The sequence below is a fragment of the Phoca vitulina genome, unplaced genomic scaffold, assembly GCF_004348235.1.
Source record: "Phoca vitulina isolate PV1807 unplaced genomic scaffold, GSC_HSeal_1.0 scaffold14, whole genome shotgun sequence".
NCBI classification, from domain to species: Eukaryota; Metazoa; Chordata; class Mammalia; order Carnivora; family Phocidae; genus Phoca; species Phoca vitulina.
In genome coordinates this window covers 26,783,339-26,798,088 of record NW_022589717.1, presented here as the reverse complement: position 1 = coordinate 26,798,088, position 14,750 = coordinate 26,783,339, and the positions used below count along the sequence as shown (strand labels likewise).

Sequence of the window (14,750 nt, the reverse complement as noted above, 5' to 3'; positions counted from 1 at the left end):
TTCTCCTTTTTGATGGGGTCTTTGCCTGGTTTGGGGATTAAGGTAACCCTGGCCTCATAGAATGAGTTTGGAAGTTTTCCTTCTGTTTCTATTTTTTGAAACAGCTTCAGTAGAATAGGTATTATTTCTTCTTTGAATGTTTGGTAGAATTCCCCAGGGAATCCATCAGGCCTTGGACTCTTGTTTTTTGGGAGGTTTTTGATTACTGCTTCAATCTCGTTACTGGTTATTGGCCTATTCAGGTTGTCAATTTCTTCCTGTTTCAGTCTTGGCAGCTTATAGGTTTCCAGGAAGGCCTCCATTTCATCCAGATTGCTCAGTTTATTGGCACATAGTTGTTGATAATAATTTCTAATAATTGTTTCTATTTCCTTGGTGTGAGTCGTGATCTCTCCCTTTTCATTCATAATTTTATTAATTTGGGTCCTTTCTCTTTTCTTTTCTTTTCTTTTTTTTTTTTTTAAAGATTTTATTTATTTATTTGAGAGAGAGAGAATGAGAGAGAGCACATGAGAAGGGGGAGGGTCAGACGGAGAAGCAGACTCCCTGCCGAGCAGGGAGCCTGATGTGGGACTCGATCCAGGGACTCCAGGATCATGACCTGAGCCGAAGGCAGTCGCTTAACCAACTGAGCCACCCAGGCGCCCCGGTCCTTTCTCTTTTCTTTTGGATAAGTCTGGCCAGTGGTTTATTGATCTTATTAATTCTTTCAAAGAACAAACTTCTAGTTTCATGGATCTGATCTACTGTGTTTCTGGTTTCTAATTCATTGATTTCTGCTCTAATTTTAATTATTTCTCTTCTAGTGCATGGCTTAGGCATCGTTTATTGCTTTTTCTCTAGTTCTTTAAGGTGTAGAGTTAGTTGGTGAATTCGGGATTTTTCTATTTTTTTGAGTGAGGCTCGGATGGCTATGTATTTCCCCCTTAGGACCGCCTTTGCAGTATCCCATAGGTTTTGGACCAATGTATTTTCATTCTTATTGATTTCCATGAATTGTTTAAGTTCTTCTTTGATTTCCTGGTTGACCCAAACATTCTTGAGCAGAGTGGTCTTTAGCTTCCAAGTGTTTGAATTTCTGCCAAGTTTTTTCTTGTGATTGAGTTCCAGTTTTAGAGCATTGTGGTCTGAGAATATGCAGGGAATAATCTTAATCTTTTGGTATCGGTTGAGACCTGATTTGTGACCCAGTATATGGTCTATTCTGGAGAAAGTTCCATGTGCGCTCAAGAAGAATGAGTATTCTGTTGTTTTAGGGTGGAATGTTCTGTAAATATCTATGAGGTCCATCTGGTCCGGTCCAATGTATCATTCAAAGCTCTTGTTTCCTTGTTGATTTTCTGCTTCGATGATCTGTCCATTGCTGAGAGTGGAGTATTGAGGTCTCCTACAATTAACGTATTGTTATCAGTATGACTATTTTGGTTAACAGTTGGCTTATGTAGATGGCTGCTTCCATGTTGGGGGCATAGATGTTTACAATTGTTAGATCTTCTTGTTGGATAGACCCTTTAAGAATGATATAGTGGCCTTCTGTGTCTCTTATTACAGACTTTAGTTTAAAATCTAATTTGTCTGATATAAGAATTGCTCCCCAGCTTTCTTTTGAGGTCTGCTGGCATGGAAGATGGATCTCCATCCCTTCACTTTCAGTCTGGATGTATCTTTAGGTTCAAAATGAGTCTCTTGTAGACAGCATATGGATGGGTCCTGTCTTTTTATCCCATCTGCAACCCTGTGCCGTTTTGTGGGAGCGTTTAGGGCATTCACGTTGAGAGTGATTATTGAAAGATATGAATTAATTGTCATCATGTTGCCTGTGAAGATGTTGTTTTTATAGATTGTCCCTGTAAATTTCTGTTGTATATCACTCTTGGGGTCTTTCTCCTTTTATAGAACCCCCCTTAATATTTCTTGCGGGGCCGGCTTAGTGGTCACATATTCTTTCAGTTTCTGCCGGTCGTGGAAGCTCTGCATCTCTCCATCCATTCTAAATGAAAGCCTTGCCAGATAAAGTATTCTTGGCTGCATGTTCTTCTCATTTAGTACCCTGAATATGTCTTGCCAGGCCTTTCTGGCTTGCCAGGTCTCTGTGGATAGGTCTGACGTTATTCTGATGTTCCTCCCTGTGTACATAAGGAATCTCTTCCCCCTAACTGCCCTTAAGATGGTTTCCTTGGTTCTAAGATTTGCAAGTTTTACTATTACATGCCGGGGTGTTGGCCTGTTTTCCTTGATCTTGGGAGGGGTCCTCTCTGCCTCTAGGGCTCAAATGTTTGTTTCATTCCCCAGATTAGGGAAGTTCTCAGCTACGATTTGCTCAAATACATCTTCTAGTCCTCTCTCTCTCTCCACTCCCTCTGGGATTCCAGTTATTCTGACATTGGAACGCTTCATGATGTCACTTATTTCTCTGATTCTATTTTCATGGATTCTGAGTTGTTTTTCCCTGGCCTCCTCTTTTCCCTTTTTATCTATTATATTGTCTTCCAGGTCGCTTATTCTCTCTTCTGCCTCAGTTACCCTAGCTGTTAGATTATCTAGATTGGATTGGATCTCATTGATACCATTTTTAAGTTCTGCCAATTCACCTTTTATTTCTGCCCTTAGAGACTCTATGTTGCCATTAATTGATTTCTCCATTCTAGCCATTGTCTTCACAATTGCTAGCCTGAATTCCATCTCCGACGTCTTGGTTATATCTGCATCCATTTGTAAATCTGCAGCATAAGTCATAATCTCTGAGTCTTTTCTATTTTGTGGGCTCCTCCTCCTAGTCGTTCTGTTGATGAGTGTTTGAGGGAATGTATAGAGTCCAAATTATTGACCAGAACCCAAGCAAGATGCACCTGTTTTCTTGGACCTTACGGTTGCTGGCCTCTTGTTTTCCCAGCCTGTCTTCTGCGGGAGGGGCCTGCCGTGCTGTTACTCAGCCAACCCTGTTTTGGCGGAGTTGCCCTGCCCCCCTGTGGTGGGGGATGGGCTCAGCAGGAATCAGTCTTTGGGGCTTTTGTTCTCTGGTGGCTTTCCGCATCTCTTCCGCGAGTCAGAGCAGAAGAGACCGCTTCCAACCCTCTGCTTCAGAGCTGAGAGACCTCAGTCTGTTCTTCAGTGAGCTCTCCAGACCACACTGTCTCCATTTCTGTCCGTGCTGCTATAAACTGCAGCGTCCTGGGTTGTGTGCCCCTCCGCAGTGCTCCCAGTCCTGCCTCCAGGTCGGAGCACTTCTCTGCCCTTTGTGCTTCTAAAACCGCCAGCTGCTCCCAGTTTGCAGGAGCGACCCCGCCACTCCGGGTTTCCATCCCGGGGGCCCGGGGCTGCAGTTTGCATGCGTGATCCTGCCGCTCTGGGTTTCCGCCCCCGGGGGCTGCCCTCAAGTCCTTTCCCTGCTGCTACCGGTCTTCGAGTTTGTGCCCGTCCCCAGCGCGTGAGGCTGTCACTTACTGGCGGTGTAGGATCCCCACGGCCAGGCACCGTCCCACTGCTGTTTATCCTCTGATACCTGCCCGTGAAATCAGGGCTCCCCACTTTGTACCTCAAAACCAATCGCCTGCGATATTCTGTTTGTCGAGATCCAGATCTTACATCTCAGGCTGGTTTCGTGGGTGCTCAGAGTGGTCTGGTAGATATCCAGCTCAATTTTGGGGACCAGTTGAAATAGGGTCCCCTACTCTGCCATCTTTCCTTCCTTCCTCTTTTCTTTTTTTTAGAGAAAGAGTGCATGTGCATATGCATGAGCTATGGGGAGGGGGAGAGGGAGAGAGAATATTTTTTATTTTTATTTTTAAAGATTTTATTTATTTGAGAGAGAGAAACTGAGCAGGGAGAGCAGCAGAGGGAGCAGGAGAAGCAGGCTCCCCTTTGAGCAGGGAGCCTGATGGGGGCTTGATTCCAGGACCCTGGGAACATGACCTGAGCCAAAGTCAGATGCTTTAACCGAGTGAGCCACCCAGGCGCCCTGGGAGACACAGAATCTTAAGTAGGCTCCACACCCAGCGTGGAGCCCAATGTGGTTCTTGATCTCACAACCCTGAGATCATGACCTGAGCTGAAATCAAGAGTCAGATGCTTAACTGAGCCACTCAGGCACCCCAGCTTTTGCATTTTCTATTCTCATTTTTTAGTGAGAGAAAACATATATACACATTGAATATGTATTCTGTTGTTTTATTTTTTTGGAGTAAGCTCTATGCCCAACTTGGGTCTTGAACTCACAACCCTGAGGTCAAGAGTCACATGCTCCACTGACTGAACCAGCCAATCAACCCCTACTATTTTTTTCTTAATGCAACATTTGCTTTAAATCGGTCTCTTGAAGTGTCAGTAGTATTATTGCATAAGTTTGGCTCTATGATGTTTTTCATGTTTTATGGGTATCTTATATATATAAAAGAATATATACGGTATGTGTAGATAAGTGCATATGTAAATTATAAGTTTAAAAACTTGTGTAGTCTGATCTTTTTTAACAGCTTTATTATAATCCACATATGATACCATTCATTTCTACGATGTACACTTGAATGTTTTATGGTGTTTAGAGTTGTGCAGCCACCATCACAATCAAATTTAGAACATTTTCCTCTTCTCCAAAAGAAACCCTGTTCTCTTTAATCCATTTCCTCTTCAGACTCCCAGGCCTAAGCAACCACTACTCTACTTTTTTGTGGATTTCTCTATTCTGGGCAGTTCATACAAATGGGGTCATACAATATCTGGCCTGTTGTGATTGTCTTTTTTCATTTAGCATACTATTTTCAAGGCTCATCCATGTTGTAGCAGGAATTACTGCTTCATTCCTTTTTTTTTTTTTTTTAAAGATTTTATTTATTTGACAGAGCAAGACATAGTGAGAGAGGGAACACAGCAGGGGGGTTGGGGAAGGAGAAGCAGGCTTCCTGCAGAGCAGGGAGCCCAATGCGGGGCTCGATCCCGGGACTCTGGGATCCCAGGACCCTGGGATCATGACCTGAACTGAAAGTAGACACTTAACGACTCAGCCACGCAGACGCCCCTGCTTCATTCCTTTTTATGGCTTACTAATATTCTAATGTAAGATATCCACCTTTTGTTCAATCAGTCATTAGTAGATATTTTAGTTGATTCTACTTTTTTGCTATTATGAATAATATTGCTTTGGGCTTTTGCATACAAGTTTCTGTGTGGGCATGTTTTCATTTAATTTCTTTTGTGTATGTACCTAGGAGTGGAATTGCTGGGTCATATTGAGCATCTATGTTTAAACATTTGAGGAACTTCCAGATTGTTTTCCAAAGTGACTGTATCATCTTACAGTCCCACCTGCAATTTATGAGGGTTCCAATTTCTTTATATGCTTGCCAACACTTGTTAATGTCCGTCATTTTGATTATAGCCATCCTAGAGGGTGTCAGGTAGTATCCTACCATGGTTTTGATGTGCATTTCCTTAGTGACTAATGATAATTGAGCATCTTTTCATGTCCGAATTGGTCATTGGCGTATCTTCTTTGGAGATATGGCTATTCATATCTTTTGTCCTTTTTAAAATTGTGTCTGTCTTTTTGCTGTTGAGTTGTAAGAGTTCTTTATATATTCTGGGTACAAGTTCCTTATCAGATGTATGATTTGCAGATATTTTCTTTCGTTCTTTTGGCTTGTCTTTTAACTTTTTGGATGATATTTTTAAAGCAAAAAACCTTTTTTAATTTTAATGAATTCCAGTTGATACACTTTTTCCTTTGTTTGCTTGTGCTTTTGGTGGCCTAATTAACAAGGATTTACTTAACCCAGAGTCACAAAGATTTACCCCTATTTTTTCTTACAAGAGTTTTATAGTTTTAACTTTTACATTTAGATCTATGATTTATTTTTGTAAAATATGTAAGAAAGTATTCAACTTCGTACTTTTGCTTGTAGATAACGAGTTATCCCAGCACATTTGTTGAAAAAAACTATTATTTCCTCATTGAATTGTCTTGACATTCTTGTTGAAAATCGGTTGAACGCAAATATAAGGGTTTCTTTTTGGGCTCTCAGTTGTAGTTCATTGACCTATGTTTCTGTTTTTTTGCCAGTACCACACAGTCTTTATAATAGTAACTTCGTGTGGTAAGGTTTTCTTAATTTGATATTATGAGTATCCAACTTTGTTTTTTTGCTATTCTGGGTCCTTATGCACTTTTAAGTAAAATTTGATTTTAAAATTTGTAACTTTAAATAAAACGATCTTTTCAATAAAATTTTAAACCAGGTAGTGAAGTCATTTATATAGTGATTTGAAACTAATTCTTTCCATCTTTCTCTATTCTAATACCTTATCATTTCACCAACAAATTTCCAAATTTGATATTACTACCTATCTCTTTTAATTGGAATACTTTTGAATCTTTTTTCATTGTAAGAAATGAAGCAAATAAGATTCGTGTATCCAGCAGGTCACATGGAATGTTTTTATCATTTAATTAAAGTAATATTACTATGTATTTTGGAAAACTTAGAAGTTATGAAAAGTGTTTTGGATAAAGACACTTTTAGATATAATCATGGTATAGAATAACATGTAGTAGAAAATATATACAGTATTGTAAAGTCTCATTTTCTTGATTTCAGTAATAAAGTTTTTCATGTGAATCAATAACTCAGAGTTTTTTCCTTTAGGCCATTGCATTACCTCCTATAGCCAAATGGCCATACCAGAATGGTTTTACATTTCATACCTGGCTAAGAATGGATCCTGTAAATAACATCAATGTGGATAAGGATAAACCATATTTATATTGGTATGTATTTTTGTAACTTAGTGTTATTATCTTACTTTGAAGGTGAGAGAATATTTAGAGGTAAAATGAAAATTATTCTTTGTAGTTTCAGAACAAGCAAAGGTCTTGGTTATTCTGCTCACTTTGTTGGGGGCTGTTTGATTATAACATCAATAAAGTCAAAAGGAAAAGGCTTTCAACACTGTGTGAAATTTGATTTTAAGCCGCAAAAGGTATGTGTTCTTATTAGTTAAATTAACAAGCTATGCTAGCCTTCAAAGTGCTTTGTTTTAATATTAATGATATAACATGTGATAGATCACAACTCTGTTTATTCTGTTTCAGAAAATGAAGTATAAATCACTGGACAATTGTTAACCTCCCTGATTTGGATAATAAAAAGCGTGATATTTTGTTATTCATAGAATTTAAAAGAAGTACAAGGGGAAAATATCAATGGCAGTTACTTTAGTAGTAGTAGTAGTAGTAGTAGTAGTGGTAGTATGTGCCTTAAAATTTAGAGATTAATGAATGGTGTATGTATATATAAATAAGTAGATAAAACAAATGTGGCAAAATGTTGACAATTGTGGTATCTAGAATGTGGAAAAGGGTATTTGTACTGAACTTTTAACTTTTTTGGGATATATTTGAAAATTTTCATAATAAAAAGTTGGAAAGATAATTTCACAATAAGTTCTTACCTATTGAGAGTTCCCTTGATTAAATATTGTTCCAGAGATTGAATATTGAATTTAATAAAGGTAGTCTTATTTTTAGATTTAATTGTAATTTATAATTTAAGTTTTACTTGTTATTATCAATATGGTTGAGTTATTGCAAGAATTTTTTTTTCTTCAAACTTTTTACTTATTCAGTGGTATATGGTAACTATAGTGCACATTTATAACCGATGGAAGAACAGTGAGCTTCGTTGTTACGTGAATGGTGAGCTAGCTTCCTATGGAGAGATAACATGGTTTGTCAACACCAGTGATGTAAGTAACTTGAAAAAAATTATTTTAAAAGCATGAACTTTTAAAATAAGAAAAATATATTATACATTGGGTATTAATTTTAGAATACCACAATGGCAGAGTTTTATAATGATATTTTGGCTAGCATGTTAATATATTTATAGAGTAGAACTGTGTTCATGTGTCACATAAGATATTAGTCGTTATAAAATTATTCTAGATAGGGTAGAGATGAAGCTTTATAGGTAACAATGGGTATATATTGAAAATGTATCATTGGTTCATTTATCAAATTAAAGTTGGGAGCTCTGTGGCAGAATTCTGATCATTTTTATGAATGAATTAGATGATACATGCTTATAAATTTTGCAAATAATTCATAGCTGCTATAGATGACTGTTATCTAATAATGTTTTCAGGATTGAAAAAGAGATCCATATGTATTAAACTCAAATTTTAAATAGGAATTAAAAAGTTCTTTTTTCTCACCAATGACATTTTTTAATAGAAAACTTAAAAAATACAGATCAGTAAAATGATTACAAACCATTCCACCCATTCACCATCAAATGCTTCTTTTGTATCCTATGCTACACATATTTATGTATTATGTAATGATAATCTTAAGAGTTCAGGTTGTTGTAATAGACTTAGGTTTCAATCCCAGTTCTATCACTTACTGACTATATGACCTTACTTAATCTATTAGGCCTAAGTTTCTCTACCTGGAAATGGGTGTAAAGTAGTACCTATCTCAAGGTTAATGTGATAATTGAATGAGAAACTGTTCACAAATCTGTTAGCACAGTGCCTTGTACAGAGTAAGTGCTCAGTAAATGTTAGCTCTCATTTTTTTTAACACAAAAAGGGGATCAGATATATTTATTGTTTCTTAAACTGTTTTTTCCTTATGTTAGTCTTTATTAAGTGCTTGTACTCCAGGCATTGTAATAAATACCTTTATTTTCTAAAAGTACTAACCTTGCAAGGTAAGTACTATTATAATCTCCATTTTACAGGTAAGGAGACTGAAGCACAGAAAGATTAACTAATTTGCCAAGATCAGCAGCATGTGAAGTAGTGATTTGACTTAGGTGGCTTGTCTTCAGAACCCAAATGTTAACAACTTTTCTGTATTCCCTAATGGCAATATGTATATATTTTTCAACATTCTTTCTAATGGTTTTGTCATATAAGAGGATACTTTTAAAGAGCTGTGAAGAACTTTATTTTAGTCCCTCTTTGTTGTATACATGGGTCTTTAAAATGTGGTTTGCAACCTAGATGTTAAGAGAATTTTTTTTTTTTAATGTTAGAAGAAAAACATACACCTGCATTTCTGGATTTACATATTTCTTTTGAGAGACTGTATCTACTCCATGACCTCACCCATTATCTATATCTCGATATCTGCAAAAATCTTTCTTTACAATTTTAACTTCTCACCAAACTTAGAGAACCCTATTGACAGTTGCTTCTCCATTCGTGTTAGCTCCATCCATATTAAGTCACAGAAAAGGCAGATTGATTATGTCCTAAACTTAACTCATGATTTTTCCTTCTTGTAACAAAGACTGCTTCTTTGGTTGCCCAAGTATGAACCTTCAGAGTCCATAATGATTTCTCTGACTCTCATTTCCTGCATCCACTTTTTCATCAAGTTTTATTTATTGTACTTTGGAAAACTTGTGTTATCTCCTTTTCTGTGATGTCTTTCCTGATCTCTACGGTAGGTTACAATGAGTGAATGAAGTGAAATGCTAAGTGAATTATTTTAATCTAGCCAGGTTAGTTTAGAATGGACAGAACATTTATACCAAAATATTTAAGCAATGTAGGTTGCTTAATGTATCTATCTAGAGAAGATAATTTTTTTGTTTTTTTCTCTAATAAAATCTATTTTCTTTCACAGACCTTTGACAAATGTTTCCTGGGCTCATCAGAAACAGCAGATGCTAATAGGGTATTCTGTGGTCAGATGACTGCAGTTTACCTTTTTAGTGAAGCTCTTAATGCCGCTCAGATTTTTGCTATTTATCAGTTGGGCCTGGGATATAAGGTACTTTACTTGCTGTTCACTGCTTAACCAGTGTTAATTGAACTTTATTTAAAGGGAGGTGATGCATGGAGCAACCTACCTTGGGTTACAAAACTGAATGTCAGAGTAATCAGAGGTACCACAGGGAAGTCACAGGAATCTGAATGAAGGGTACTTTATATTTTTGAGGGAAACATGGTATACTTGTCATATGTGGGGCACTGTGCAAACTACTAGCTCAAGTTTCACCTTTAGTTCATGTTGCATTTCTTTGACGATGTCTGTCTTTGCATAACTAAATTTTCAACATTTGCTGTGATAAAAAACAAGTACCATGTGGAAATTAATGTGGAACAGGAAATGAGGATGATGGTGTGAAATCTGATTCCAAATTTGAGAGTTCATGCAGTTCAAGATGCATAAAAAGTAATAAATAATTTTGCTAATGTAATGAAGAAAACATTTTTTTCTTTTGACTTGTGCCTTAATTTTTTCAGATGGCTATTAAATTGTTAAAATACAAAATTGTTTGAACCAAACCACTTAATAATATTTATTTTGATCTAAAGCACCATAAACAGTTACTGAAATGCTAAGACTGTCATGAACTAAGAAAATTTGGAAACCTCTGGGTTAAGCCATTGTTAGTCTAGTTTGGTTTCAGGGAGCAACTTAGTCTGCTATGTTCCTTTGAAAACACAATCTGATTGTGTTGATTTACATATATTGAGTTGATTTACATATACCATTACAGTCAGTAAAGTACACATATTTTAATTAGTTTTGACAAAAGTATAATTATCACAACAATCAAGAAATAGAATATTTCTGTTCCTGCAAAAGGTTCAGTAGTGCTCCTTCTGTCAATTCCTTCCACTTTTTTTTTTTAAGGTTTTATTTACTCATTTGTCAGAGGGAGAGAGAGAGAGCACAAGCAGGGGGAGCGGCAGGCAGAGGGAGAAGCAGACTCCATGCTGAGCAAGGAGCCCAGTGCGGGACTCGATCCCAGGACCCTGGGATCATGACCTGAGCCGAAGGCAGACTCTTAACTGACCGAGCCACCCAAGTGTCCCTCCTTCCACTTTTCTAACCCCACTGCATTCCTGTTGAGAGAAACTGCTCATCTGTCACTTAATTAGATTTTTTAAGGTTTTATGTAAATGGAATCATGCAACATGTACTCCTTGGAGTTTGGTTTCTTATGAGTCATCCATGTTGTTTTGTTGTAGTAGCTCCTTTCTTTGTATTGCTTAGTAGTATTCCATTGTATGAATATATCACAATTTTTTAATCCATTCTTCTATTGATGGACATTAGGGTTGTTTCCAGTTTTTGGCTGCTATGCATTAGATGCTGTGAATATTGGTGTATGAGTCTTTGTGCTGACACATATTTTTATTTTATAAATATGTAAGAGTAGAATTACTAAGTGGTATGGTAATTGAAGTTGCCAAACCCTTTTCCGAGGTAGTTACATAATTTTACATTTCTACAAGCAGTGTCTGAGCTTCCTACTTGTTTCACATCCTAAACATCTTATATTGCTGGTCTTTTTAATATTAGATGTTTCAGCGAGTGTATAGCAGTATCTCATTTTGGTTTTAATTTGCATTCTTACAATGACCAGAGATTCCAAGCATCTTTCCATTGCTTATTGGTCATTTGTGTATCTTCCTCTGTGAAGTATGTTCACATCTATTGCATATTTTTTGTTTGGTTTCTTATTGTTGAGTTTTGAGATTTCTTTATATATTCTGGATGTAACTCTTTAATCAGATGTATGAGTTACAAATATTTCTCCCTTGGTCTGTGTCTTGCCTTTTTGTTTTCTTTTTTTTAAGATTTTATTTTTAAGTAATCTCTACACCCAGCGTTGGGCCCAGACTACAACCCTGAGATCAAGAGTTACGTGCTCCATAGACTGAGTCAGCCAGGCACCCTGCCCTTTTGTTTTTTGTTAATGTGGCTTTTGAAGAACAGATGAATTTAATTTTTATCAATTCTAGTTTATCAAATTTTTTGGTTATTGCCATGATTTTTATATCCTAAGAAATCTTTACCTATTCCAATTTTGGAAAGATTTTCCCCTCTTTTCTTCTCTTATAGTTTCAGCGTTTATATTTAAGCTTATGACCCATTTTAAGTTAATTTTTGTGTATGGTATGAGGTAAGGGTCAAGATTCATTTGTATTCCATATGTGTAGTCTGGTGTTCTAGTACTAATTTTTTGTAAATAGTATTCTTTCTCCATTGCCTTACCTTGGCATCATTGAGGCTGTATCGTATTTCAATGACTTATATGTCTTTCTTATGCCAATACTGTATGGATTGTCTTGATTATTGTTAGTTTCATAGTAAATCTTAAAAAAAGGAAGTCTAAAACCCTCAACTGTATTCTTTTTCAAATTGTTTTGGCTTTTCTAAGCCCTTTAGATTTCCAGATATATTTTAGAACCCACTTAATCATTTTCTACAAAAATGTCTACTGGGATTTTATTTGGTGTTGTATTGAATATATAGATCAGTGAGGGGCAAATTGGCCATCCTACTGTTACTGATTTTTCCAGTCTGTGAACATGATGTATCTCTCTATTTACTTAGGTTTTTAAAAAATTCTCCTGGCACTGTTTTTTGGTTTTCATTGTATAGGGCATGTAATAGATTTTGTTAAATGTATTCTTAGGTATTAAATGTTTTTTGGGTAATACATTGTATTTAAAATCTCAGTTTCCATTTATTTGTTTCCAGTATATAGAAACATAGTTGAATTTTGTTTATTGACCTTGCTAAATTTCCTTTTAGTTTTACTAGCTTTTTTCCCTGGTGGTTGTTCCTGGATTTCCTACACGTATGTTCATGTAGACTGTAAATTTTACTTCATTTCCAGTCTATATGCCTCTTCCCTTTTTTGCCTTATTGTACTGGGTAAGACCACCAGTATAAATAGTTAAATAGAAATGGTGAGAATAGTAGACATTTTTGCCTTGTTTCTGATTTTAGGTGTAAAGCGATCATACGTATTCTATAGATGCCTTTTATCAAGTTGAGCAATTTCTATTTCTGGTTTCCAGAGAATTATTATTAGGTGGATATTGAATTTTATAAAATGTGTTTTGCTTTTTTACCAAGTCTGACAGTCTTTCCTTTTAATTGGAGTGTTTACATAATTTACAATCAGTGTAAGTATAGATACTTTGTGTCTCAATCTATCTTGTGATTTGTGCTCCATTTCTTTCATCTGTTCTTTGATTCTTCCCTTTTTTCCTGCTTTGATTTGAATTAACTGCATATTATTTAGTATTTCACTTTATTTCTATTACTGGTTTATTATTATTTTTTAAAGATTTTATTTATTGATTTGTGAGCGAGAAAGAGAGAGCATGCACAATCAGGGGGAGTGGCAGGCAGAGGGAGAAGTGGACTCCCCGCTGAACAGGGAGCCTGATGCAGGACTTGATCCCAGGACTCTGGGATCATGACCTGAGCTGAAGGCAGATGCTTAACTGACTGAGCCACCCAGGGTCCCTATTATTATTATTATTATTTTTAAAGATTTTATTTATTTATTTGAGAGATTGAGTGTGCACACAAGCGGGGGAGAGGGGCAGAGGAGAGGGAGAAGCAGGGATCATGACCTGAGCCGGAGGCAGACACTTAACTGAGTCACCCAGGTATGCCTTGTTTATTATTTTTTTGACATTAACTTATTATAGTCTACCAACAAATGATATTGTACAATGTAAGCACCTTCCCACATAATCCTGCAATTCCTCCTCCTGTCCTTTATTTTGTTATTATAAGTTTTACTTTTTTATGTACTATAGTTCCTGTGATACATTTTTTTGATTCATTCACTTTCATTTTATATTTTAAAGGCATTAGAAATGATCAAGGTCATGTTTTTTGTGTTTACCTCTGTATTTACCGTTTCTAGGGCACTTCACTTTGTGTACATTCATGTTTCTATCTCATATTATTTTTTTCCATTTGAATATATTTTTTTAAAATTTATTAATTTTTATTTAAATTCAATTAAGGTAATATAGTATTAGTTTCAGAGGTAGAGGTCAGTGATTGATCAGTCTTATATAATACCCCGTGCTCATTACATCACATGCCGTCTGTAATGTCCATCATGCAGTTACCCCATCCCCTCACCTCCCTCCCCTCCAGTAACCCTCAGTTTGTTTCCTATGATTAAGAGTCTCTTATGGTTTCTCTCCCTCTCTGATTTCATCTTGTTTTATTTTTCCCTCCTTTCCCCTATGATCTCTGTTTTGCTTCTTAAATTCCACATATGAGTGAGATCATACGATAATTGTCTTTATCTGGATGCCTTTTATTTCTTTGCCTAATAGCCCTGGCTAGAACCTATACTGTAGGAGCCCTGTCTCATCCGGCTCCCTGCTCAGTATAGGCAGTCTGCTTCTCCCTCTCTCTCTCAAATAAATAAATAAAATCTTAAAAATAATGTGAGTTGAGAAATTGATGATCATAGAATCACTTCTTGCTTTATTTATTACTGTTGAAATCTGTTGAGTAATATCCATGTTTTAGAGAATTCCTCAACGTTAAGATAGCAGGGATATGGGAAGCCAGCAATCTCAGAGTGACCTTTTAAGCAGTGCAGTTAAGTATTTTAAGGATTAAAAAATATATATTTCAAAAGAAATGAAGGGTTAAATGCTTCTTTCATATGTTCTTAGTGTTTGATGAAGCACCATTTTGCTTTAAGTACTTTGAAGGGATATTGTTTTTATTTTAATTAATTGCATCAAGTAGTATTTACACAAGAATATTATTTCAATAGAGTCAGCAGCAATTCCTGAAATGTGTCAGATTCTTAATTTTAGTTTTGTTTAGATTTAGTTTAGTTGAGATTTGTTAGTGGGGGTGATTTATTTCTAAATTCCACTCAAAATAGAAAAAATGTTTGTTCCACTATTTCTTTTAAAAAATGTACCTGCTAATGTTGAGGTACTATACTTTGAATAGT

General features: G+C 36.2%; 1 protein-coding gene across 5 annotated transcripts in view; it reads left to right on the top strand.

The window, feature by feature from the left end:
• Positions 1 to 14,750, top strand: part of LRBA (LPS responsive beige-like anchor protein) — a 758,742-nt gene that overhangs the window by 107,232 nt on the left and 636,760 nt on the right. For all 5 annotated transcript variants that reach the window (XM_032412965.1, XM_032412964.1, XM_032412967.1 and 2 more), the window contains 4 exons: positions 6,639 to 6,760; positions 6,846 to 6,972; positions 7,618 to 7,737; positions 9,629 to 9,775. In XM_032412965.1, the coding sequence (XP_032268856.1) occupies positions 6,639 to 6,760; positions 6,846 to 6,972; positions 7,618 to 7,737; positions 9,629 to 9,775 (516 nt within the window). The remainder of the gene's footprint in view (positions 1 to 6,638; positions 6,761 to 6,845; positions 6,973 to 7,617; positions 7,738 to 9,628; positions 9,776 to 14,750) is intronic.